Below are 26,970 nucleotides of genomic sequence, written 5' to 3' on the forward strand. Positions count from 1 at the left end.
AGAAACAAAAAAAATTACATAGTACATTATAAATACATTAAAAACAACAGCAAGAAAGATAAAAACCACTTGTGTCTCTATCTTGGGGTTCATTTCACTTCGCATCATCTTTGTCTTTTACCCTCCTGAAGCTAGGTCTGCTGCCTGTGCTTCAGTGGGGGTGGGATAGCCTCTGGCTCTGTTTATCCAGAATAGAAAGTCACTGCTCCATGGGTGGAGCTACCTCTGCCTGGGAAGGGCAACTTTCCCCTGGGTGGAGCTGAGCCCTGAAGGTCAGGTTTCTTTGACCTGTTGAATGGCTCCTACTGTTTTCTTCCAAGGCCTGAGTTACATGCTAGCTGCTCTGGCCCAGTCTTTGTATCAAAGATGGAGTTCCTCTGTGGTGGTGGGGGAGGGACTACTTTCCCACCACTGCTCCATGAGAAGGAGTGAGGAGTCTTGGGAGGGACTCACACCTTTCCCCTGGTTTCTGGGCTGTCCACAGTCTAAGTGTCTTTGGTAGCAGGATGAAGATCTCTGCTCCTTGTCAGTTGTTAGCGGTGAGTAGAATCTGCTGACACACCACCTCTGACGCCTTTGTCCCAGGCTCTCTCTGTTGATACACAGCGGACACTGGTGAGTGCTCAAATCTGTCTCCTTAACCAAGATGCCTGAATTTTTCCTTTCTGGCCAAACTCTCTGTACTATGATGGCACACTTGGTGTGACTCTCTAGCCTTGGACTGTTCACTGGAACACTAAAACTGTTTTCCAGGCAAGAGTTTGTTTAGCCCCCAGCTTCTCCTCTGCCATCTTCCTCCACATCTTCCTCCAGGTTCCCCTAAGTTTAGTTTTTTGGGGAACTTCCATGTTGCTTTCCAGAACAGTTGAATGTTTACATTCCCACCAACAGTATATGAGAATTCCTTTCAGCCACATTCACACCAGCATCTATTATTGTTTATACTCTTGATGATGGCCATTCTAACTGGGATAAAATGGAATCTCAGTGTTGTTTTGCTTCACACTTCCTTTATGGTCAGAAATGTTGAACATTTCTTCACCTGCCTGTTGGCCCTTTTGAGTTCTTCTGGAAGTCGCTATTGAGCTCTTTTGCCCATTTTGTAATTGGGTTGTTAGTTTGAAGCTTTTAAATATTTAACATTTTAAACATACACCATATAGTGTAGTGGATACACTCTGAAATTTGTTAGTTGTAGTTTTTAATTTATTGTTTAGCTAAAATAATGTAATCACGTAACAACCACCATAATACTTGGAACATGCATCATTCCAAGCCCTCTGAGTCCTTTTGTCACTTCTCCATCTCCTACCTACAGCCCTGGGATATCACGACTGCTTGCAGAATAGTTTTTCCTCTCTAAAATATTATTAAAATTAAAACTATACAATAGGAAAGTTTTACTTAAAATAACATTATTGAGAGTTACCCAAGAGGTGCATGTATGGATAGTTTGGTTTTTGTTTATACACATGGACCTTTATCATCTGTTTACAGTAGGTGAACATCTGAGTTGTTTTTACCTTTGGGCTTTAGTGATTAATATTGCTATGAACATTTTGATTCAAGTGTTTTCTTATGCGTGTTTTCATTTTTCTTGGATGGTGTTGTTAGATCATATGAGAAGTACATATTTTATTATAATATCTGTATATATTATATTTATATATACATAATTTTAAAGAGAATTTGCTGAGACTTCGTGTCACATATCTGTAACTTCCCCTAGAGGAGAGGAGGATTTCAATTCAAAAAGTAACAAAAACAAACAATAAACAAACCAGATATGATTGTTCACACCTATAATCCTGCCTACCTCCTCAGGAAACAAATATAGGAAGTTTACATCCAAGGCTACTATGGAAAAAAGCATGAGACCATATCTTGGGGAAAAAAACGGGTAAACAAAAAGAGCTGTAGATGTAACTCAAGTGGTAGGAAGCTTGCCTATTAAGCGTGAGATCCAGAATTCAAAACTCACTACTAAATATGTTCATAGTTTCTTATTGTTATTTTCAGATTATCTGTTTCTAATGTGCACAAAAGCACTTGATTTTTGCTTTTGGTCTTGCACACTGTAAGTTTGTTGCTCACTTTTTAGATCTGAAAGGTTTTTGTAGATTCCATAATATAGTCTACATAATGATGATGTCATCTAGTAATATGCTTTTATTTCCTTTCCAATTTGTATGTCCCTGAATTCTTTTCCTTGCCTTTTACTCTAAATAGAACTTCCTATATGAAGCCAAGTAGAAGACAAATGAGCAGACTCTTTAATTCATTGTAATTTTAAGGAAAAAGCATTCTTCTTATATAGTTGATTGTGATCACAGGTATAGGGCTTTTATATGTCCTTTGTCAAATTGATAACATTCTCTTCTGCTTGATGAGGATTTTAATAATCACAGGGTCTAGGATTTCATCAAACAATTTTTCTGCATCTATTGAGATAATAGCTTTTATTCTTTATTCTGGTGAGCTAGTGTGGGATAGAACATGACTTTTAGATGTGCTATTAAGGCTGTATTCCTCGGATAGTCACACTCGGTCTGTATAATCCTTTTTATGTGCTGTTATTCGATTTGCTTTTATTATATTAAAGATATGTGGAAATTATTTTGAGGTTTTCTTTTCATGTGATATCTTTGCCTGGCTTTGATGCTAGGATGAGAGTGGCCTCATGAAAATCATGTCACACACCAATCCACCTCCACCACTTATAATATTTGTGCTTAAAAGTTTCATTGAATTCACCAGTAAAGCTGATTAGATTGGAAGTTTTTGCATTACAAGATTTTTAAATTCTTAATTTAATTTCTTTTTAAAAAAATTTAGCTCTATTATGCTCTTTTATTTTTTTCATGAGACAGTTTTAATGTTATGTGTATCTATGCATTTTATAATTTATTTTAATCTGTTAAATGTGTGTATGCACGTGTGTGCATGCACGCACTGATCCCAGGCTTGAACTCAGGGCTTCGGTGTTGTCCCTTAGCTTCTTTTGCTCTAGGTTTGTGCTCTAACACTTGAGCCACAGCTCTATTTCTGGGGAATTTTTTAGTGATGAATTGAAAATAAGAGTCTCACAGACTTTCCTGTCCAAGAGAGCTTAGAATCACAATACCCAGACCTCATATTTCTGAGTAACTAGGATTATAGGCATGAGCCACCAATGCTTGACTTGGGAATATTTTCTTTGGCATCTACTTTGGCATCCACTGATTTTAGTTTTTTGTTTTTATGTTTTAGTTTCAATATTCCACTCTGCTCTTTATAATTTCCTTTATTCTACATACTTAGTGTTTGATTTACTCTCTGCCTTCTTGACATAGGCACCTTTGATCAATTATTATAGTAGTCTGTTTCTAATGAAAGCACTTAAAGCTATAAATTTCACTATGAACACCACTTTAGCTAAATTCTATAAATTTTGAAATGTTATACTTTTCCTTTTTATTTGATTCAATTACTTGTAATGTCTCTTTGGCCTCCTGGTTACTATTTCCTTTTCAAGCAATTGTGTTTTACAAGTTCTTTTTCTAAATCATTACATGATTGCAGCTCTTTTAAATATACTAAAATTTGTAGAAGGGCCTGGTGCTTCTCTAATTTTGCCTGATTTATTTTGGAGTTCAGAATTATGTCTCTTTTTAATTGTTATTTCATCAGACATTTGTCGATTTTTTTCATTTCTTTTCATCTTTTTTATTACTAAAATGATATCTTTATAATGTATCTTTGAATTGCAGTGTAGATCTACAATATAGATACATTCTTTTTTCCATCAATAAATATTTCCTAAAAGCATCTCTGTGTTAGCATTCTTTTTTTCTTCTTTCTTTTGACTTCAGAGATAAATTGAATAAGATGACCATACCCTTTTTCTCATGGAGTTGAATTTTATTGGAGGTAGAAAAATACAAAATAAGTGTAATGAAAGTGTGCTCTGTGCATTGTTAAACATAATACTGGCTATTCATTTGAGATTAGTATTTACTGTGATAAGGAAACACTAAAGATCTTTTGTTAAGAGCTTGCAATTCTCTCTCTCAAATACTCTCTCTCTTTCTCTCTTGCTTTATCTCTCTATTTTCTCTTTTTATCTCTATTTTTATCTCTACTTATTTATGTTGAGACCGAGTCTCACTATGTAGTCCAGGCTAGCCTGGAACTGATAATCCTCCTGCCTCCCTCTCTTTAGTCCTGGTATTACAGATAAGAGCTATCATACTCACCTAAAGTGTGCAATTCTTTTTTCTTTATCAAAAGTAGATAATGAGGGCCAGGTATGGTGGCATATGCCTGTTATTGCAACTACTCCAGATAATACAAAATATTGATATCCTATATGACAAAAAAATAAATAAAAGCAAAAGACTGAAGACTTACATTATAGATTTTTTTGCCTATCGAGAAAGAAGCCATGAGGAGTTCAAACCCCAGATGTTTAAAAACATGAATAATGAGTTTTATCAAAAATATTTATGATGGACTATGGGTAACATGCCTTCTTAGCAAACACAAGGCTAAAAGTTTAAACAAATCCCCATATGGCCAAAACTTTTTGGCATGTATTACGCTAATCATGATTTTCTTCTTTGACTTATACCATGATGAATTAGAAGATTTATTAGTATTGAATTATCTTGGAATAATATTTTTATATTATCTAGTTCTGGTGTGTTGGGTTTTATTTTTATGTGTTGTTTAGCTTGGTTTGGTTTAGTTTGACTTGATAAGGAGAAGGAAATCTTTACAGCTTTGTCAATTTCTTCTAGAGTGATTAATCTTTAAAATTGTCTTTTCTGGGTTTCATTTTTATAACATTATCCTAAAAACTTACCTCTTTTATTCATGTCTTCAAAAATATTCCAATACAATTATATTGAATGTCCTCTATTTTCTCCCAATTTCTATTTTAACCTAAGAGTATTTCTTTCTAGTAGGGTATTATTTATCAAAAATAAAGAATTTTATAAATAAAGAATTTTACTAAAAATATAAGAAATCCTTTCTCTCTTTTCTTTTTCTTTTTGTTTGCCAGTCCTGGGGCTTGAACTCAGGTGCTGGACACTTTCCTGAGCTTCTTTTGCTCAATGTTAGCACTTGATCCACAATCGAACCCAGGGCTTCATGCATGCTAGGCAAGCATTCTACCACTCAGCTACATTTCCAGCCCAAGAAATCCTTTCTTATTAATGCTACTTAATTAGATTAATTTACTTAGATTAATAATTCAAGAAGCATACTACTTCATAAGTAGTACTCAGCCTGCTATGAAACAGGGTGTCATTGTTGATTGCCAGTGTAATTGTATTGTTGATATCAGGAGTGAAACAAACCCAGAATGATGGCTACCATCAAGGCCTCTCATATATTTTACTAGTATTGAGATTACAATACAAATTTCCTACTTAACTTGCAAACTACCATAAATTGAAATTAAAGGGGGCTAATGTGACTGAATCTAAGTAGAAGAGAAAAAGGGTATGGGAGGTGAGGTCTAAGATACTATAGGGGTTGAAAGGGCAGATGATGTGGTCTTGTATAGAAAGAACTTTGAATTTCATTTCTGAATAAAATGAGCAGAGGTAGGAGCTCTGCCTTAGGAGCAGAGGAGCCATATGATATAATAGGTTCTCACTAGCTGCTGTGTTGAGAATAGACTGCTGGTGAGCAAGGCCAGAAACATGGATGAGCAATTCCAAATAAGAGACAAAGAAAGCTTTGGAGAAGGATAGCAGGACTGGAGGTGGTAACTGTGAATAAATTTCCAAGGAAGAGCCACAGGATGTTCTGGTAGGCATGATGGGAGATAGGAGAGAAAGGAGAAAAGACTGCAATGTTTGGAATCTGAGCAACTAGATGAGAGCTGACCTTTATTGTCCTGGTGAGTGTGTTGGATGGAATAGCTGTGGAGCACTAGAGTGGGGACACAGAGTCTATGTCAAGCTTGAGATACCTTTTAAATATGCACATTGAGATGGTTCATGTATGGAAGTAGTTAAAGCTGGAGACTGAATGAGAACATCTAGGAAGTGAATGCAAATAAACAAAAGGAAACCTTCAGAGGGCTGAGGATTTGGGGAGCATGCACAGCAAAATGCTAAAGTAACATGTCTTGTGAGAAAGGAAAGGAAACAGAAGGGTTTCTTTCAGCCTTTTGAAGGAAAATTACTCAAAATGGGACATACAATTAATTATGTCAAGTGTTAACTCAGGACCGAAAATATTGAACTTGACAACAGTATTGTTTACTTTGAGTTAACATGGCCATTAATGTTAGTTGGGGAAAAAACTGAATTTTTTTAATTTGCTTGAAAAATTTGTGTAAAATCAATATTCATGTTTTGGTCACAAGAACTTTGTTCTCTTGTGCTGAAATCTGTAGTGTGATTACTTTGCATGAACTATGATTCTAGAAATATTTGAGGTAAGGAGGATTACTGTTGCATTTTATTATCATCCTGGATTATCTTTATTTTCCTCCATTCAGCTCCTAGAAAGCCAACTTGTTTTCATTTATTAACAATTCCTATTGTTGCAATAGAAAAATTCTGCAAATAGTTACAAAAAGAATTGTGCTTCTCAGCATTTCATGTTTCATTTGATTTAGGGTTTATGAAAAAGAAAATGATATCCACTGTACTTAGGTTTTTTTGGAGATAAGTTGTTTTTGGTTTTGTGTGTGTGTGTGTGTGTGTTTGTGTTTTATCTATCTTGGGACTTGAACTTTGTGTCTGGGTGCTTTGCCTAAGCTCTTTAGCACAAGGCTATGACTCTACCACTTGAGCCATAGTACCACTTCCAGTTTTCTGAGTGGTTTTTATTGGAGATAAGAGTCTCACTGACTTTCCTGCCTGAGCTGGCTTTGAACCGCGATCCTCAGATCTCAGCCTCCTGAGTAAGATTACAGGCATGACCCACTGGCATCCAGCTGATAAGTTGTTTTTTTCAACCAACTTTTCATCAGTAAGTTTAAGTACCAAAAAATAAAATTTATTGGCAGGACTCAGGGCCTCACACTTGCTAAGCAAGCATTCTACTGATTGAGCCATGTCTCAGTCCTTTATGTTTTACTTTTCAGAAAGGGTCTCAAGCTTTTGTTGTAGACTACCTTTAGATTGAAGTCCATCTACCTCTGTCTCTTGCATTGTTAGGATTTTGAACAGGAATCACCATGCTTGACTAGTTCTTTCAGCTAGGCTCTTGCTAACATTATGATCGAGGCTGAATTCAAACTCTGGTCCTCCTATTTTCATCTTTCAAGCAGCAGAATCAGAGTCATGAGCCACTGTGGTTGGCCCTCAAATTTAAAAAAATAAAAAAAGTGCCAGTCCTAGGGCTTGAAACCATGCCCTGGGGCCAGTACCTGAGCTTTTTAGCCCAAAACTAACTCTCTACCACTTTGAGTCACAGTTCCTCTTCCAGCTTTTTGGTGACTAATTGGAGACAAGTGTCTCATGGGCTTTCCTGGCTGGTTTCAAACCATGATCCTCAGATCTCAGTCTCCTGAGTAGCTAGCATTACAAAGGTGAGCCACTGATACCCAGCTCAAAAGAATTTATGGGGGGGTCTGGTCATGGGGCCTGAAATCTGGGCCTGGGCGCTGTCCTTCAGTTCTTCAGCTCAAGGCTAGCAGTCTACCACTTGAGCCACAGTGCCACTTTTGGCTTTTTTCTTTTTTGCTTATGTGGTGCTGAGGAATCGAACGCAGGGCCTCAAGCATGCAAGGCAAGCACTCTACCACTGAGCCCTTCCCAGCCCTCAAAAAATTTTTTAATTGTAATTTCTCCTTAATTCACAACTACTGTGTGCTAGAGTTTCCTCACACAGACATATAACATCAGCTAAATAATGGGGTTAATGTCACAATTTCTTCTATTTAAGTATATTTGTTGGCTACTTCTAATTATAAATTGAAGAACAAGCAGCAGAAATGACTATAGATGGCAAATCCAATGTATATGTAGCAGAATAAAACTTAATTATTGCTTTATTCATAATCTGTTATTTACCATACTGGTGAGTTTAAACCTATCTTAAACACAAAGAAGGTTTGTATTCTTGGTGAAGATTTACACTCATAACAGTCACTACTGTAAATGTAAATAATTGCTTTAGTGGAAATTTATTGCAACGACTGGCTTTTAAAATACTTAATTTTAAATAGTTAATTCCTTTCAAGAACAAGGACTAAATCTTACTTAGCATTTTTCCCTCAGAAGTTGGCATGCATACTTTTAAAATTATTTTATGTTATGACATTTATTGCCTTAGGAAGAGAAAGTCACAAAACAAGCCAGGAAGATGTATGTGTGACTGAAGTAATGCAGCTGAGTGAACAAAAATGAACAGTATTATTTTTATATGGATTTTCTTATGACTAGATTTTTATTAATTTATTGATTTATTGAGCCAGTCGTGGGGCTGGAACTCAGAGCCTGAGCACTGTCCCTGAGCTTCTTTTGCTCAAGGCTAGCACCCTACCACTTAAACCACAGTGCCACTTCCTGCCTTTTCTATTTATGTGATACTAAGGAATCAAATCCAGAGCTTCATGCATGCCTGGCAAGCACTCTACCATCAAGCCACACTCCCAGCCCCTGTGTCTAGACTTTTAAAGTAACCTTACCCAACTCATATCTGATTGATCACGTTACAAAGTCTTTCCCTATTTGTCTTTTTTCTTCTTTTTTGTTCTTTCCACAAATCTCTCAATTGTTCTAAATATAGAGACAATGAGCAAAGTAACTTCTTGCTGTGGACTTTTCTTTACCTCTAATGAGTAATAGCATATTAATTCTCTAAATTAATTCACCAACCGTACCATTAGATGACTATAAAAATTGTTATACAAGAACATCTTCAGAAAAGAGTTTACAGACTTTCTGACATCCAGTGAAGAAAAGCTCATTTAACTGAAATCAGTGTACCAAAGTTACTAACTCACATGGCCATTTTGAGCAGTATGAGTAGTCTGGATACCAGCTCCTTATTTTTAAAGTAAAGATAAATTTGACTGAATATCTCTATATGTTCTAAAAACAAATTCTCTAACTTTCTCAAGGTTTCCAAATCCCAAGCTTATTTAGTTATAACTGTATATCCATTCATTTTGTAAAGAATAGTTCATTGTGTATCAGTCTGTCCTGTCTCCCTCTAATCCACAGTAGTGATTTCCTTGAGTTCATCATCTTAGGTAAAACTTGTAAAATGTTTGAGGAAATAAAAAGTAGTAATGATGGTTTTAGCAATAATCTTCTAAGTACAGGAAGATGATCAAATGTACTATTAGATAAATGTGTTCAAAGAGTTAATATAAATGACTTCTTTGATTTTTCTAAGCCAGAAGAATGGTGGTTTTCTTTTTCCCCCTTATTTATTATTACTATAAAAGTGATATACAGAGGAGTTACAGTTGCATAAGCCAGGTAATGATTTCTTTTTGAACAACATTACCCCCTTCCCTCACTGTCTTCCAGTTTTTCCTTCTCATCCTCACCCACAAGTTGTATAGTTCATTTCAACATATTGTCTAGTGAATACCATTGCTGCATTTGTTCACCCTTTGTCCCTCCATTTCTGTGCTCCCCTTACTCCCTGAAAGACAGAAATGAACAAACAAGAGAAAAGGAAGAAAAAGAAAACATATCTTATTTCCATTTCCTAGAGTTCATTTGAATAAATATCAGTGTGTATGATCAGAAGCACATAAGCATTGTGCCTTTGTGTTCCTCTCCTGAGTATCCTCCTTTTGTTTCACTATGTTCCTGTATAATTTATCATATGCCAGTGTATTTTTTTATCTATTTTCACATGTGAAAGAAAACATGCTCCATTTGTCTTTCTGCACTTAGCTTACCTCACTTAACATGATTTGTTCTAGGTCCATCCATTTCCCTGCAAATGACATAACTATTCTTTCTAATGGCTATGTAAAATTCTGGTGTGTATAGGTACCACATTTTCTGGATCCACATATCTATTATAGGCCATTTACACTGTTTCCATCTTGGCTATGGTGACTAGTGCCACAATGAACATAGATGGCCAAGTGTCTTCATGGTACCCTGGATTGTGATGTTCTGTGTATCAGATGCCCAGCAGTGGTATGGCTGGGTCATAGGGAAGATCCCTATCTAGTTTTTCAGGAACCTCCAGACTGCTGTCTAGAGTGATTGTACTAGGTTACATTCCCACCAACAGTGCAGTAGGGTTCCTTTTCCCCCACATAGCTGCCAACACTTGATGTTAGAATTTATGACGTTGGACAATCTAATTGTGGTGAGATGGAATATCAGTTATTTTGATTTGCATTTCTTTTATGATGAGAGATGTTGAGCATCTCCTCAAATGTTACTTTGCCATTCTTACCTCTTCTTCTGAAAAGTCTCTCCTTAGCAACTTTGCCCATTTAGTGATTGGTTTGTTAGCTTTGGGAGATGTTAGTTTCTTGAGCTCCTTGTATATTTTGGATATTAGGCCTTTGTTGGATGTATTGTTGGTAAAGATCTTCTCCCAGACTGTTGGCTGTCTTTCTAGTTTAATAACTGTGTCCTTTGCTGTGCAGAAATGTTTTATTTTGTTGTAATCCTATTTGTATAAGTGACTTTTCAAAGGGGAAAAAAATTGTATGAGTTGTCCTTTCATTGAGACTTTAAGAATATACTATGTAGCTCAACTAAAAATAACTAATATACAATGAATTTTTGAAATAGATCTCAAATTCTCCTATTCTACAAATTCTAATGCTTAAAGAACAATAAGAAATTACATTTCTCACTGCCTGCCCTATAGTATATTTAGAAACTATGTCAACCATGCCAAAAATGTGCTCTCCCTCTGGAGGGCCAGTTACTTCTGCATAAAAGCAGAAATTTAAGTGGACCAATTCAATTAGACTTGTATACAAAAGAGCTCCAGATGGTCACCTCCAAAGATTTTTGCCACATTGAAAGTTGAATCATACTGCTCTTATTTATTGAATAAATAGGCTCTTATTTGTTGAATAAATAAATGAAATCACCTACAACTCTATCTTGTTATAAGACATTATAAAATGGTGTTCATTTTTTTCACATTGCAGAATACAAAACCATGGACTTTTAATGAATATAAATTCCACTAAAAAGTGCAAATGAAAATAACTGCAGTTATTACACCACATTAATGTAAGTTATGCTAATTGCCCTAAAATTTAAAGAAAATGTATTATGTTTTGCCTATCCTTCTAATTAACATTATTTCACAATGTGTGGTACATTTATGGAGAAGTTCATAGTGCATTAGTTAAATCAGTTTTACATTTTCAGAAGAGTGAGTTTTAATAAGCATTTTAATACATTTAATATGCTTTCATATTACAAAGCATTTTCTGCTCATAGATTACACCAAGTTGTATCACAGTAATTATTCTATTTAAAATTTCAAATAAAATTTAGTGAAGGAAATCAAAATGAATCCATTTTAACTGGATGGTTCTAAATTGGGGACAAATAATACATTTACCTATATATTATTTTCATGCATTAAAAAATACACAAAACACATGTTTCAACAATGTAACTTTTAGGACTACTAAATCCCAAGTGCCATTTGACATGTAAATAAACGAAAAATGAATATATTCATGTATATTAACATAAATTAATTAAATTCAATAGCTGAAGCTAACTTAACATGACATCATCCCAATTGCTTATAGGTAAATTCCTTTCTGTTATTCCTCATAAACTAGCCCATCCTTTTATTTCTCCATTCTGGTCAAAGGAAAACTTAAAGGTCTTCTATTCAAAGACACTAACTTGACCTGGATCCCTTCTCTCCCTTCTCTCCATTCAGTGAGCTGCTTTATCAGTGTCCTCTTCACCATGGACAAGCTTAACATCCCTTATCTTTGAGCATTTTATCTTTAGCTCATATATATGACCCCAAATTAACATTCATTGAGGATCTTCTTTTGATTCTGCATTGTTCTACAATGATGGTTCTTCCATTCTCAGCCAACTTGCTTGAAAGATCTTCTCTGTATGTACTCATTCATCTCCTACCTAATTTCATAAATCACTTAAGGTAGTTTTCCCTGGAGAAATGGGTTTCACATAATATCTGCACTTATTTCCCTACTTTGTACCTCCTAACATACTTCTTGCTGTCTTGTTTATGTTCTTTTTTAAAATATATTTTTATTATAAAGATACTGTACAGAGGGATTATAGTTACATGAGCAAGGTTTGTTTATGTTCTTACTGCACTTGTGCTTTCTGATTTTAACAAGGCCTTCCTATTTATCAGATAATATTTCATATTTCTTCCAGAATCACTCCTCCATTCACTTCCCAGATACAAGTCTCTTTCAGACATCTTCCTAGTTCTGAGACTCCTTTAAGGATACTTTTGTTTGCTCCTTCAAAATCTGGGCTTTCTCAAATTGTGCTGCTTGTTCCCCTTTTGTTACATTATTCTTTAACTTTACCACTACAACCAAGGTCACATGGTCTTACCTATCTCTATGGCTTTCTTTTTTTTTTATTGTCAAGGTGATGTTCTGATGATGTATAGTTATGTAAGTAAGGTGATAAGTACATTTCTTGTCAAACTTGTTACTCCTTCCCTCATTTTTCTCCTACTTTCTCTCCCTGTACCCCCTCAAGTTGTACAGATCATTTCCAACATACTTCTTTGTGTATATTGCTGCATTGTGTATATATTGCATTGGTTTCCCCTGTGCTTGTCCTTTGTCACATCATTCTGTTGTTCTCCTTCCCTTCCCTAATTCAAATAATTGTATATTCAATACCAGGGTAGCAAAATCAAATACAGTGACAACAGAGGATACACCAGAGGGGGAAGAACATACAAAAGAAACAAAAAATCACATACTACATTAAAAACAACAACAACAAAGAAAAACCTCCTTTGCCCATGTCTTGGAGTTCATTTCACTTAGCAGCATCTTATATGGTCATGTGTACATAGCTATTGAGCTATTCTGCTCATTTACTAAGATTATCCTAGATGTATATTAATTATTGAAAATAAGGGAAATCCTAGGACCTATGTTTCTTTGGGTTGGTTTACTTAATATGATTTTTTTTCCAAGTTTTCCATTTACTTACAAATGGAGCAGTGTCATTCTTTCTGATGTAAGCATAGAATATATATACATACACATTTGTATACATACCACATTTTCTTGATCCATTCATCTATTGAGGGGCATCTGGGTTGGTTCTATATCTTAGATATGGTGAATAATGCTGCAATAGACATAGTTGTGCTGGTATCTTTAGAATGGCCTTGTTCGTGACCATTTGGGTAAATGCCCACAAGTGGGATTGCTGGGTCATAGGGGAGCTCTAAGTGGAGTCTTTTAAGGATCCTCCATACTGCTTTCCAGAGTGGTTGAACAAGTTTACACTTCCAGTAGTACAGTAGTGTTCCTTTTTGGCCACATCCCCTCCAGTATCTGTTGCTATTAGATTTCTTGATTTTAGCCATTCTAACTGGGGTGAGGTGAAATCTCAATGTTGTTTTGATTTTTATTTATTTGATGGCTAGAGAAATTGAACATTTCTTCATGTGTCTATTGACCATTCATATTTCCTCTTCAGAGAAGTCTCTCTTTAAGTTTTTAGCCCACTTATTAATCAGGAGATTGAATCTTTGAGGATTTGTTGTTGGGGGAGTTAATTTTTTGAGTTCTAAGTATATTTTAGATATGAGACCATTGTCTGTTGTATGGCTAGTGAAGATCTTCTCCCCCAGTCCATGGGCTTTCTATTGTTTTTGCTAGCTATGTCCTTTGCCATGCAGAAGCTCCACAGTTTCATGCAATCCCATTTGTCCAACGTTTCTTTGATTTGTTGTGTTTCTGGGTCTTCATTAAGAAATTTCTCGCCTGTGTCAAGGAGCCCTAGAGTTTCTCCTGTTTCTTCCTGTAATCTTTTCAGGGGGTCTGCTTTGACTTTGAGGTCTTTGATCCATTTGGAGTTGATTCTGGTGCAGGGTGATCTATAAGGATCTAGCTTTTGTTTTCTACAGGTGTTTAACCAGTTTTGCCAGCACCATTTACTGAAGAGGCTGTCTTTCCATCCTATTTTGTTAGCTCCCTTATTGAAGATTAAGTGGTTATAGGTCTGCCGGTTCATTTCTGGGTCTTCAGTTCTATTCCATTGGTCCTTAGGTCTGTTTTTGTGCCAGTACCAAGCTATTTTGATTACTATGGCTTTGTAGTAGACTTTGAAGTTTGGTATTGATATTCCTGCAGCACAGTTCTTTCTGCCAAGGATTGTTTTTGCTATACTGTGTTTTTCATTGTTCCATATGAATTTTTGGATTGCTTCTTCTATTTCATTGAAAAATGAGGTTAGGATATTGATAGGTATTGTATTGAATTTGTAGATAGCCTTTGGCAGTATTGCCATTTTCACAATGTTAATTCTCCCAATCCAGGAGCATGGGAGGTTTTTTCACTTCCTTAATTCTACTTTAATTTCCTTTTTCAGGTTTTTAAAGTTTTTATCATAGAGGTCTTTCACTTCTTTAGTTAACTCCTAGGTATTTTATTTTTTGTGGGGCTATTACAAAAGGAGTTGCTTTCCTGATTTCAGCTGCACTCTTCTCATTATTGGCATACAGTAAAGCCATTGATTTTTGAGGGTTAATTTTATACACTGCCATTTGTTTTGAATCAGCTGGCGTAACTTGGTAGTGGAGTCCATAAACGGGTTCTTTAAATACAAGATCATGTCATCTGCAAGAGGAAGAGTTTTACTTCATCTTTCCCTAATTTGTATTCCCTTTATGTTTGCATCTTGCCTCATTGCTCTACCTAGGCATTCTAATACTAAATTGAAGTGGAGAGGGGAGACATCCTTGCCTCATTCCTGAGAGGAAATGGCTTTAGCTTTTTGCCATTAAGTATAATGCAAACTATAGGTTTGAAATACACAGCCTCTGTTAGATTGAGGAATGTTCTATGGATTCCTAGTTTCTCCAGAGCTTTTATCATAAAGGAGTATTGGATCTTGTCAAATGCTTTTTCTGCATCTATTGAGACAACCATGTGGTTCTTATCCTTGCTCTTGTTGATGTGATGAATTATATTAATTATATTAATTGGTTTGCGTATACTGAACCAGCTTTGCATCCCTGAAATGAATCCTGTTTGATCATACTGAGTGATTTTTTGATGAGTTGTTGAAGTCAATTGGCCAGAATTTTTTTGAGAAGTTTTGCGTCGATGTTCATCAAAGAAATGGGTCTATAGTTCTCTTTCTTTGATGAGTTCCTGTGTGGTTTGGGGATGAGGGTTATGATGGCTTCATAGAAAGACTTTGGTAGTGGACATTCACTTTCAATTCCATTGAAGAGTTGGAAGAGTATTGGTGTGAGCTGTGCTTTGAAGGCCTTGTAGAATTCAGCTGTGAATCCATCTGGTCCTGGGCTTTTCTTGATGGGGAAGTCTCTTATTGCTGTTTCTATTTCAATACTTGATAAAGGTCTGTTTAGTTGGTCTAAATCTTCTTGGTTTTCCTTTCACTCTTATTAAATGTCAGTGGTCCTCCGTAGTCTCCAGAGGCCAAAGGCCAGACTTAATCTGACATTCTAATCCTTTATGGCCTGGTCCAGACCAATCTCATTGGCCTCATCTCAAATTGTTTATTCCAATTTACTTATTTTCTACTCTGCAAATACTCACAGAGCACCTACCAAATTTCAGAAACAATTTTCTCTGATACAGAAGTGAGCAAAGGGCATTAGAATTCCCACCTTTGTAGCACTTAAACACAAAACTAGTAGTTACACCTTCTTGTCCTTGCAAGCTATTTCTTCTTACCCCCAAATTCCTTCTCTTTTAAGTTTTATTTATCCTTGTAAATTCAACTCAGATGTCATTTATTCCTAGAAGTCTCTGTGTGTCCCCTAGGAAGTCCTATAATAATCCTTCTCTTTCTTCAGGTCAAAATTCATGGAGCAAGAACTTCTGCCTTCTGTATTGCCATTATTCCCCTCCAGAATGTGTCAGGAGAATTCACAAGGACAAAGAATGCCTTCCAGACAGGAAATGCCTAGCTCTTAATAAAGTCTACCTGGAGTGCTATCCAGAGGGATTCCACTCATTTCCCACTCATCATTGATATACCTGGTATACTTAAGAGGACAATGTACTGTTCTAAACATCCTTTCTCATACTTTGTAAAACATGAATGAATTCAATATAGTGTCCTTAAGTGACACAGCTATGCTATTAGCCTAACCATAACACAGCTCTAAATATGGATACTTGGCCAGAAGTGTGTGCTTTACTTTTCACATTTGTGTCTAAATCAAGTATTCTCCTTTCTCCTTTCATCAAAAGATGTGAGTAATATTACATTGTAAAATTTGTACTTCTTTACAGATTTAGCAAATGGTATTTGGTTATCTACTTCTGTAAGAAAAGCCTATTAAATGCATGCATTTTCTTGCTGATTTTGACGAAAACTTTATCTTTTCCAGAAATATACCTTAAAAATATATGAGTTCTAGCCAGGCACTAGTGGCTTATGCCTATAATCCTAGCTACTTAGGAGTCTCAGATCTAAGGACTGCAGTGCCAACCTGGACAGGAAAGACTTGTAATGCTTTTATCTCCAGTTAATCACCAAAAAGTGAGAAGTAGAGCTGTGGTTTATGTGGTAGAGCACTAACCTTAAGCAAAAAAAAATTCTCAAGACAGAGCCCAAGCCCTGAATGAGTTCAAACCCCAGGACTGGCACGCGCGTGTGCGCACACACACACACACACACACACACACACGCACACGCACATACACACGATTTCTTTAGCTTTCCTTTTGTTTGATTCCCTTTTCCTGCTATGTGGATTCTCTTTCAACAGATTCAATGATTTAAGGCTGAAAAATACACAGTGCCAAATATATATTTGTAACTGTAAAGTGTCACTTGAAGGTTGTATTATAGAAAGAGAACTTCAAAATTAGATTTTGAAATAATATTCCATTAAAAAATTATAACCAAGTGTTTATAGCTCATACCTTCAATCCTTACTACTTAAGAGGCTGAACCCTAGAGGAGTGCAGTTCAGAATCAACCCAGTCAGAAGAGTCCTCAAGATTCCATGTCCAAATATGGCCAACAAAATGTAGGCTGGAAGAGTGTCATCTTGAGGCCCTGAGTTCATACTCCAGAAATGACCAAAAAAAAAAAGTGCAACTGTAAGAATGTAAGAATTTCACAGGCTCACAAGAGGCTTATCAATAGCCGGACTTCCACATCCTGGTTTCCCAATACATTCAAGTTACTAGCACCTCTTAGCCTTCATATTGTTTTGTGTCTGACAAAGGGGACGGATCATGGAAGAGAAAGAAGAAATTATGATACCTGGCAGGGAGCAAAGAAGAGGAGATCTTGTCATTATTACTTCACAAACTTGAGGGAAACAATTTGACATTACAGTGGGAAGTCACCATATTTGTCCAATAAGCTTTAGAGACACCATAAAGTAGTATGGTCCTTACCTATTGAAATAAAAAAAGAAGACTCTGATTATTAGCTGTCATTTTAAGTTCAATCATTACTATTGAGGCTGCTTTTTTATTATGAAAATATCGTACAGAGGGGTTACAATTACATGGGCAAGGTAATGAGTGCATTTCTTATCAAGCATTGTTGCCTCCTCCTTTGTTTCCTCTTCCCATCCCTTCCCATCTCTCCCTCCTCCCCTGCTTCCCCCTCCCGTGCCAAAGTTGTAAAGTTCATTTTCGACATCACATCTTGCACATCTCATTGTTGCAATGGGTCCCCCGGTATCCCTATTTAAACAATTTGTTTTTTCCCTTCCCCTCCACAAATTATACCAACATCAAATACAGTGAAAACAGGGGTTATACCGTGGGGGAGGGACATACAAAGCAACAAAAAAATCTTATAAATATGTTAGACACAATAGTAAGAAAGAAAAAATATTTGAGTCCTTATCTTTGGGTTCATTTCGCTTAACATCAACTTATCTGACCTTTTCTGTTTGTCTCAGACATATACTAGTTATTGCAAATAAGGGAAACCATGGGACCTAAGTTTCTTTGGGCCTGGCTTACTTCACTTAATATAATTTTCTCCAAGCCTTTCAATTTCCTAACAAATGGGGCAATGTCATTCTTTCTGATGGAGGCATAGAATTCCATTGTGTATATATACCACATTTTCTTGATCCATTCATATCTTAGCTATGGTAAATAATGCTGCAATAAGCATAGTTGTGCTTGTAGCTTGGTCTTGTTTGTGATCATTTGGGTAAATGCCCAAAAGAAGGATTGCTGGGTCATAGGGGAACTCTATGTGGAGTCTTTTGAGGAACCTCCATACTGCTTTCCAAAGTGGTTGAGCAAGTTTACACTCCCACCAACAATGCAGTAAGGTTCCCTTCTGTCCACATCCCCTCCAGCATCTGTTATTATTAGAGTTCTTGATTATAGCCATTCTAACTGGGGTGAGGTGGTATCTCAATGTTGTTTTGATTTGCATTTCTTTTATGGCTAAGGAGGTTGAGCATTTCTTCATGTGTCTATTGGCCATCCTTTCCTCTTCAGAGAAGTTTCTCTTTAAGTCTTTAGCCCATTTATTTATTGGACAGTTGTTTCTTTGAGGACTTGTTGTTGGGAGATTTAATTTTTTGAGTTCCAGGTATATTTATATATGAGACCCTTGTTCATTGTATGGCTAGTGAAAATCTTCTCCCAATCAGTGGGCTTTCTATTGATCTTGCTAGCTATGTCCTTTGCCATGCAGAAGCTCTGCAATTTCATGCAATCCCATTTGTCCAAACCTTCTTTGATTTGTTGTGTTTCTGAGTCTCTTTTAAGAAAATTTCGCCCATGCCAAGGAGACCTAGAGTTTCTCCTATTCCATCCTGTAATGTTTTAAGAGTGTCTGCTTTGACTTTGAGGTCTTTGATCCATTTGGAGTTGATTCTGGTGCAGGGTGATATATAAGGATCTAGCTTTAGTTTTCTACAAGTGATTGATCAATTTTGCCAGTACCATTTACTGAAGAGGCTGTCTTTCTATGAGGCTGCTTTTTTTTTTTTTAGTAATGGATATAATGCCTAATTTCTTACTGGTTTTGAATTCCAAAGACTGGGAATAGTAAATTACCCTGGTTTGGGGAGCATGCATACACCCCAAAAAGATCCTGTCCAAAATTCCAAGAAGTATCTGCACTTGGGAATATTCTGGCTCTTTCCTACAGTCAGGGAACTTCTCTGTTCTTCAAGCCTCCACATACCTTCTCTTCTGATCCTGGCAGGGCTTGCTTCTGAGCCATCTGGTTAACTTGGCAGTGTCTCTGTGCCCAAGCTGTGGTCTACCATCTTCATTGTCCCCCTCTCAAACCTACTGAGCCCTAATCTGAATTCCACCATTTTCCGTGTGGTTCATACATCTCATGACATTTTGCGTAATTCCAACATACAGTTTGCTCTGTTGAATGGTTAATCCTGGCAACAGTGACAGCACTCTCCTAATTAGTGGAAGATATTTAGACTCAAATTAATAAAGATTTTCCCTAACACTCCTAAGAAAGCAAATGTCTCAAAATTATGAAAACCATTTAAGGACCCATTTGCGACATGTATATTAACACTTTGAGAACAGTGCAGAGAAGACATAGAGAAAATGCTGAACTAGTAAACTTGTAGGGAGCCAGTCACAAGGAATGAAAGGCATGCTTCCAGGGTTTAAACCAAAACCAAGAGATGCCTGCAATCTGACCTGGCATCAGAATAAGGAAACAGAGACCTCTCACCCAATCCCTTTTGGCCTCAGAAGAATGAATTATCCAATCTGTTCCCTGGCAGTCTCAATGAATAAGCAGTCCCTCTTTATATTCTTGCCTGAGAACCTAGAATGCAAATTTACTCCTTCACACGCTTGAGAAACAATTGATTATAATAAAATATCAGGCTGATGGATGGAAAATAGAAACTTTACTTCACACTCATAACACAAAAACCTGCTTATAATACCAACTACATCTTCACTGAAAAAATTCACACAAGATTTTTTAAACTTATGTGTACCTTTTCTAAAATATATAAGCAGCGTGATTCTAACAAAGAAATGAAACCATGTTCCTAAAAAAGTGACCAGAAACTGTGCTTATGGTTCATGCCTTTTAAAACTATGTTATGTTATTAAAAGAACTACGTACCACACACAGCTCAAATTATCCATTCTTATTGACCTGTTGTAAGAGTAGCATTGTACTGTACTTCCAGAATGTCGGGAAGTGCTTTAATGTAATTCAAATTGTGCTCTTGAGTGTTTGGGAGAGCTCATCTTCTCTAGCTCATCAAGCATGATGAGACACACAATGTTTGGTCTAATTAGTTCCACTGCTATTCCCCTGAGCTATACTTGAAGGCGTTCTTTAACTTGAGAAATTAATAAGGACAAAAAAAAGAGAATGTGTTGATTCAAATATATGCAGTTCACTCGCAGTTAATTTGGGCATATTAAACAAGGGCATGTTCTGAGTATGTTTTTTTCTTATACCTGCTCATTAGCTATGGCTGGATTCTTGGCCAAGAATGTTTAGGTATTCTCTAAATCTGGGTGTGTCTGGTATCTCAGATTTCATCAGCCATCTTTAGCCACTTCTGGCAGCATCCAGGTGCTCTCTCTAATAAAGTCATAGTCGCTGATATTTATGATCCTCTGCTCAGCTGGAGGTCATTCTAAAATAGGTTTATGTCTAGAGCCCCTTCTGTCATTATGAACTGGTACACAGTTTTCCAAACCAGCATCACTGACAATGCAAAAACATCACAGCTCTTTCTTGGCAGTGCTCAGTGTCCTGGCTGGACCTAGCACAATGCCATAGCAAAGCATTGGCTTTTTTTTTTCTTTTTTGACATGAAATTCAGCCCACTTTTCCAGAGTCTATTCAGAACCCAGTCATTTGTTTCTTCTTCAGTTAGAATGAAAGAAAACCTAGCCCAGTGTGCTTGTATTCCATTGGCATAGTATGGGTGGGGAGGCAGGGAATCCAGTAGAATTCTTGGGAGCACAGCTCAGTCCTTCCCTGACCTATGAGATCTTTGACACATTCCTTCAGCTAGCCAAGCCTCAAGTGTTCTTAGCTGTAAAACAGCTATTCCCATTCTTGTTGTGAGGACCAAACAAGAAAACCTATATAGAGCTCTTGGCCTGGTACTCAATGCAATGAGGATGCTCAATAATATTGACTAGGTTCACAGTTATAGCAGAGCCCCAGATAGAGGAGCTTTCAAGCTATCCCAATTTCCTCCCCTACTCCTTTCTGTAGGTCATAAACTACTGTTCTATTCAGGTATAGTCATCTTCCAGCCTCCGTTGATTTACATTATCCAAAATGTCCCTGTGGGCACAGCATTCCAGAGGGTCCTTCTCCTTCTTGAAAGTTGATGCTTTATATATTAATCCATTTTATTGTGCAAAGGAGAACATACAAGAAAGATATTATAACTGCCCTTCAGAACTGTGTAGCCCATAATGAAAGAAATCCTTTCTGCTGAATTATCTGTGGATAGATAACAAAGGCTCAGCTGCAGGGATTTTCATATTGGGCAGAGGCATAAAGGTTAGTTCTTATTTGCATTTTGGTCTTCTACATGTTATACTTAATAAGGTGCCTGGTTTCTTTCCTTCTCTATGAAAACAATCTCTTTTCTATTCTAAGATTATAAAAAGGTTTAACACATATTCTGATATCCTAAATAAAAGGTGTTTGAAATGCAGTCACTCAGAAATCCTGAGTTTTACACTTTGCATCCATAGAAATCCCACCATAGTGATTTAGAATCACATTTTTGCTACAGATCTCTCCCCTTTTAGGCTGTGTGGCATATAAAAAGTGTCCTAGGGAAACTTTTCTGTCATTGTTCCTTCCCGCTAGGACAATGCTCACTGGTTCCCAAACACTAACTCAAAAGACTAGAGCAACAGAGTCACCCTACACTTGATGAGCCATTGCTATTCGTTGGTAGTGTCTTCAGAAAGTCTACTTCCCTAGATCCAGGATTTACATTTTCTCTAAATTCTTGACCCCAAGTTTTTTTAAGGTATTGCCTCATGCAAATTGTTTGGAAACAATGATGGGAGGCAGGGGATCGATAAACCATGATTCACCAACCAGATTCAGTCCAAGGAAGCTTTGGCTTCTTTCCTTAATGTTTTATTTGTATATATTAAATTGCACTTCATTTTACTGTGATATAAAGGGGTTTCATTGCAATGTTTCTATAAATGCATATAATGTAATTTGATAAATTCACCCCCACTTTTACTTTTCTTCCTCTTCCTCTTCCCTTAATTCCTGCCACTTCTACCTCCCTAGTCCCCCTTTTACTTTCTTCATCTTGGTTTTATTGTTTTGTTTGTTTTGTTTTGTCTGACTTGAAGAAAGGGTAGTTTTTACATTTTAAAATATCAAAAGAAGAATGCTATTTTGCAACGTGAAAAATTAAATGAAATTCAAATCTTGATATCCACTCAAGTTTATTGGCACACAGTGACAGTGAGTCATTTTAGTAGTCTCTGTGTTTCTGTCACACTAGGATGATAGAACCTGTGACTGTAACAGAGACCAAGCAGCCTAAAATATTTACTCTCGGGGCTATGTCCAGAAATAAAAAGTTCCTAGTCGGTAATCTCGGTTTTTACAATGACTGATCTTGCTTCTTCTTTAAGGTTTTGAGAAATAATCTGAGTAAAATGTTGGTTCTCTGGGCAGGGGCGTGGGGGGGGGGGTTGTCCACCTTGTCTAGGAGACAGATGTGTTTGGTGGGATGAGGTCAAGGCTGACAGGTTGGAGATGGAGGGAGAATTACCCAGGCTCTACTCACAACATAAACAGGAACATAAAGCACATCATTTCATTGAAAAGGTAGACTTCCCACATTGAATAGCTTTGTAAAATTGAAGGGCTTGGGGAGGAGGAGGCCTCAGACCTTCACCAAAGGCTCACATATAGAAGCCATCAGAGACAAAGTTGGGTCAGATCCCATACGTCCTTGAGTGTCCAGCAAGAGTGAAGACAAATCCTTATGGGAAGCAACAAACAATGTCCTTGTTTCATCAACACATGATAAACTCTATAAAGTAAACTCTGACAACAATGTGGAACCAGGTTCTGAAAAAGGGAAAAAATATCTAAGCAGTCTATTTTTATTTTTAAATGAATATTCAGGGAGTTATACTTTCACAGCTCCTTTTTATACTAACTATATAAGAAAAGAATAAAAGCATCAAAGTTTCACAGAGGGATGGAATCCTTAGATTTTTTGCTCTAAAATTCTCTTAGAGTATCTTTTTAATATAATGTCCCTCAAAATATCTATAATCAAACTCAAGTCTGACCTTAAGACTATGCACTTAATTATTCATTTGCAAGACCTATAATTATTGGCATTTACACCTGATTTATAGCAGATTCAGTTCTGTGCCTCCATAGCCATGAGCAAACATCCAGTGAAATTTAGTTTGCCATATTTTAGTTGAGGCTGTGTTTATAAGCCTATAAGGAATAAGCACACACACATATTTACATGAGCTTATTGTGTTGTCTTTAGTTTTTATTCACAATCATAAGTTTAACTGCAATCCAGCTAGACTTGGAACGGAATAAGGAAAGTATGAAACTCAAAGAATTGCAGCAAGAATACAAAGACTGTAGGATATCACTAGACAGTCATCATGATTGGTTCCTTTGATGAGGATAGAGATGTAGTGCTGCTAATGATAGGCTAAAAGGCAATCTTGTCCATATGGTGGAACAAAAATTTGAGGGATTTTTGTTGTTGTTATTCCTTGGTTGGTTGGTTGGTGTTGGTCCTGAGGCTTGAACTCAGGGCCTGAATGCTGATCTTGAGCTTTTTTGCTCAAGACTGGAGCTCTACCACTTGAGCCACATCTCTTCTGGCTTTTTGGTGGTTAATTAATGATAAAAGTTTAATGGACTTTTCTACTCAGGCTGACTTACAATTGAGTTCCTCAGATCTCAGTCTCCTGAGTAGTTAGGGTTACAGGTATGAGCCACTAATGCCCTGCTTTGAATGAAAACTTAGAATGAGGCTTTTTCTTTTTAGGAATTGAGACTCTTGAAATGTAGCACAATGGAAAACCTGTGTTATTGATTGGCGAGCACATATTAGTCTATCGATTGGATTCTCAGCAATGAAAAAACTAAGATAACACAAAGTAAAGTTGCGTGTTTAGCGAAGTATTTAGGACTCAGTCTAAAATATAAATGATTATGAAGAAAATGAGTACACATCTCTATCAAGCCTACCCAACCTACTAATTCACCTTAGAAGTCATTCATTCATTGGTAAAACCTTTGTTTTTTCAACTCTTCCAAAGAAAGGATAATATTTTATTCTGTTTCTGCACAAACTCTAAACTGTTCCTTACTCCTGTATCCCCACCACCAGCTGAAACAGATCAATCCAAATATACAATATGCAAACCGAACAAATTCTTCTAAATATGCAAATAAAAATTGGTGTCCTCTGTAGTAAGTGAGAATGAAGAACTGTGACCATAATGCCTTCCTTTGATGCAGGTAGTCAGGGACTTTACATGATTTTAGTCCAAGGGAAGATAAATGTTTAGACCAATTGCTTCTGCAAATGAATTTTGTACTGAGTCATAAGTGTAAAAGATGTGGGAGCAATTTTATTTGAAAAGTATCCTAGTGCCTAGAAAAAAGCAGTAGCTTCATAAGCATAGCCTTAATACTAATGATGAATGGAATGGCATTATTTTGTAGTCACCTAGTCCCTTTACAGTTTGAGACTCAGAAAGGCACAATTCTATTCTGAGTTTCTATTGCTTTGGGTGCCATAAATCTCCCCATTTTCATTATAATAGAAAAAAATAAAGGGCAACATAAAATATCAAAAATTATAGAAGAAACTAGTAGCATTCACATTAAATAGTTTTGGTGAAGTAAATTTTCTCATTAGTTCCTTCATAACATTTTAAATGATAATTATGGATTATTTCACAGGCTTATTCATAACTTGACACTTTTTTAAAGTCTCAGAAGTTTTGAAGAAGTAACCTCTCCTCTGCATTGGATTACTATTATTATTTGTGAATTTCTTCTTTTTTGGAGTTAGTGGTATTTTTAAATTTTATTTTTTAATTTATTTTTATTGTAAAGGTGGTATACACAGGAGTTACAGTTAAAGTTCAGGCCCCTTGACTAGACCCCAAAACAATGCTCCCCTTCCCTCACTCTCTCCCAGTTTTTCCTTCTTGTCCCCACCCACAATTTGTATTGTTCATTTTCAAAAGAGTATCTAGTGAGTACCACTGCTGTATTTGCTCACCTTTTGTTCCTGTATTTCTGTGTGTCCCTTACCCTCTCAAAGACAGATAAGTGAACGATAAAAGACAAAAGGAAATGAAAACAAAAATGGCAAGAACAACAACAACAAAAAACTCACTTCCACCTCCTGGAGTTCATTTCAATAAATATCATTTCATATGGTCAGATGCACATAGCTATTGTCTCCTAAGAATAGCCTCCTTTGGTCTCACTCTGTGTGAATGTATAATTTATCATGTCCCAATGTATTTTTTTCTTTTACCATCCGGAGTGTTTACTGGTAGATTTGTAGGCACATGCTAGTTACCACAAATGAGGGAAACCACGCAACCTATGTTTCCTTGGTTCTGGCTTCCATCACTTAATATTTTTTTTTTCTGGGATCAATGGTTCAAGAAAATGTGGTATATATACATCAAGGAAATGGAAAGACTATGACTTTCTTCTTTAGAAGTGCTTTTAGAAGACAGTTTCTAGTTCCAGAAATCTCAGACCTAACTAAAAACAAAAACAAAACAACATAAAACATGAGACTTGATGGTTCTTCAAACTTACAGGTCAGATTTGAAAGGGCATGTTTTTAAATGCACAAAGCTCTTGAAAATGGAAAACCATTTTAAGAAAATAAAAGAAACAAAATAAACAGAGTAGGAAACATGGAGTCTTTCTGATCTCCCTTAAAAGAACAGTGTAATGGGGGAAAAAATACCCACAAATGCAAAGAGATTTAAAAGATACTCCGTATGACACCTCTGGATCCATGAATTGCTGTGCAGCTGCCAGAGAAGGAAGCAGAAAGGGTCCCTTCTTCCACAAAAAGGCTGACTGTTGTCTGGTTTTCAAGTATTTTCCCTGAGCTCTGTTCCACTGAGGTAGACTTGTCTTCTATTTCTCCTATTTCCTTTAGCTCTGAGTAAGTTTTATGGGTTTAGTTTGATGTTTGCTTCTTAATTGAAAACACATTTCATTCTGTGTTATTTGGGTTTTCTTACAGCATAAGGAGTAGCTATACTTGGGGGATTTCATCTAAGGAAACTCTCCTTTCTTCCATTTCTCTGTTGCTCATAAAGTTTCCTGCAGCACAATGAAGCCCACAGATTAAGAAGCACCAGCAGCAAAGCTAAGGCTCACACATATCACATCACTGTGGGTTTCCTTTGGCAATCACAGATGCGACAGGCAGAATGTCACCTTGGTCATGTTGAACAATATTGTGTTTCAGGCAATAAAAGAAACAGTAGTTAAGAGTGTTCAGCCAGACATGGTAGTGAAGGACTTTAATCCTAGCACTCAAGAGGCTCAGTGAGGATCATGAGTTCAAGGCCAGCCAAGTTTACATAGTGAGATCCTGTCTCAAAAAGCCACCAGGGATATAAGGCATATTGGGTTAAAATTAGGTTTAAAATTCCAGCTTTGCCACCAGTATGTGACTGAGGGTAAGTAACTTTCGTCTCTCTAAATCTTCAGTCACTTCATTTGTGAAGTAGCAAAAGAATCTATCTCTCGGGATGTTTGTAAAGATCAAACAGCATAGCATAAAATGCTCAATAGAGAAAGAACTCAAGAAATGTGACTTATTTGTAGCTTTCCA

At 36.6% G+C, this 26,970-nt stretch overlaps 1 protein-coding gene across 1 annotated transcript in view; it reads left to right on the forward strand.

Annotated features, from left to right (window-relative positions):
- Magi2 (membrane associated guanylate kinase, WW and PDZ domain containing 2) overlaps nt 1–26,970 on the forward strand; it is a gene marked incomplete at its 3' end in the record, with an annotated part of 913,285 nt that overhangs the window by 722,930 nt on the left and 163,385 nt on the right. Inside the window, exon 12 of the mRNA XM_013035261.1 lies at nt 26,559–26,574. Coding sequence (XP_012890715.1) covers nt 26,559–26,574 — 16 coding nt within the window. The remainder of the gene's footprint in view (nt 1–26,558; nt 26,575–26,970) is intronic.

Source organism: Dipodomys ordii, unplaced genomic scaffold (genome assembly GCF_000151885.1).
Source record: "Dipodomys ordii isolate 6190 unplaced genomic scaffold, Dord_2.0 Scaffold207, whole genome shotgun sequence".
Taxonomy (NCBI): domain Eukaryota; kingdom Metazoa; phylum Chordata; class Mammalia; order Rodentia; family Heteromyidae; genus Dipodomys; species Dipodomys ordii.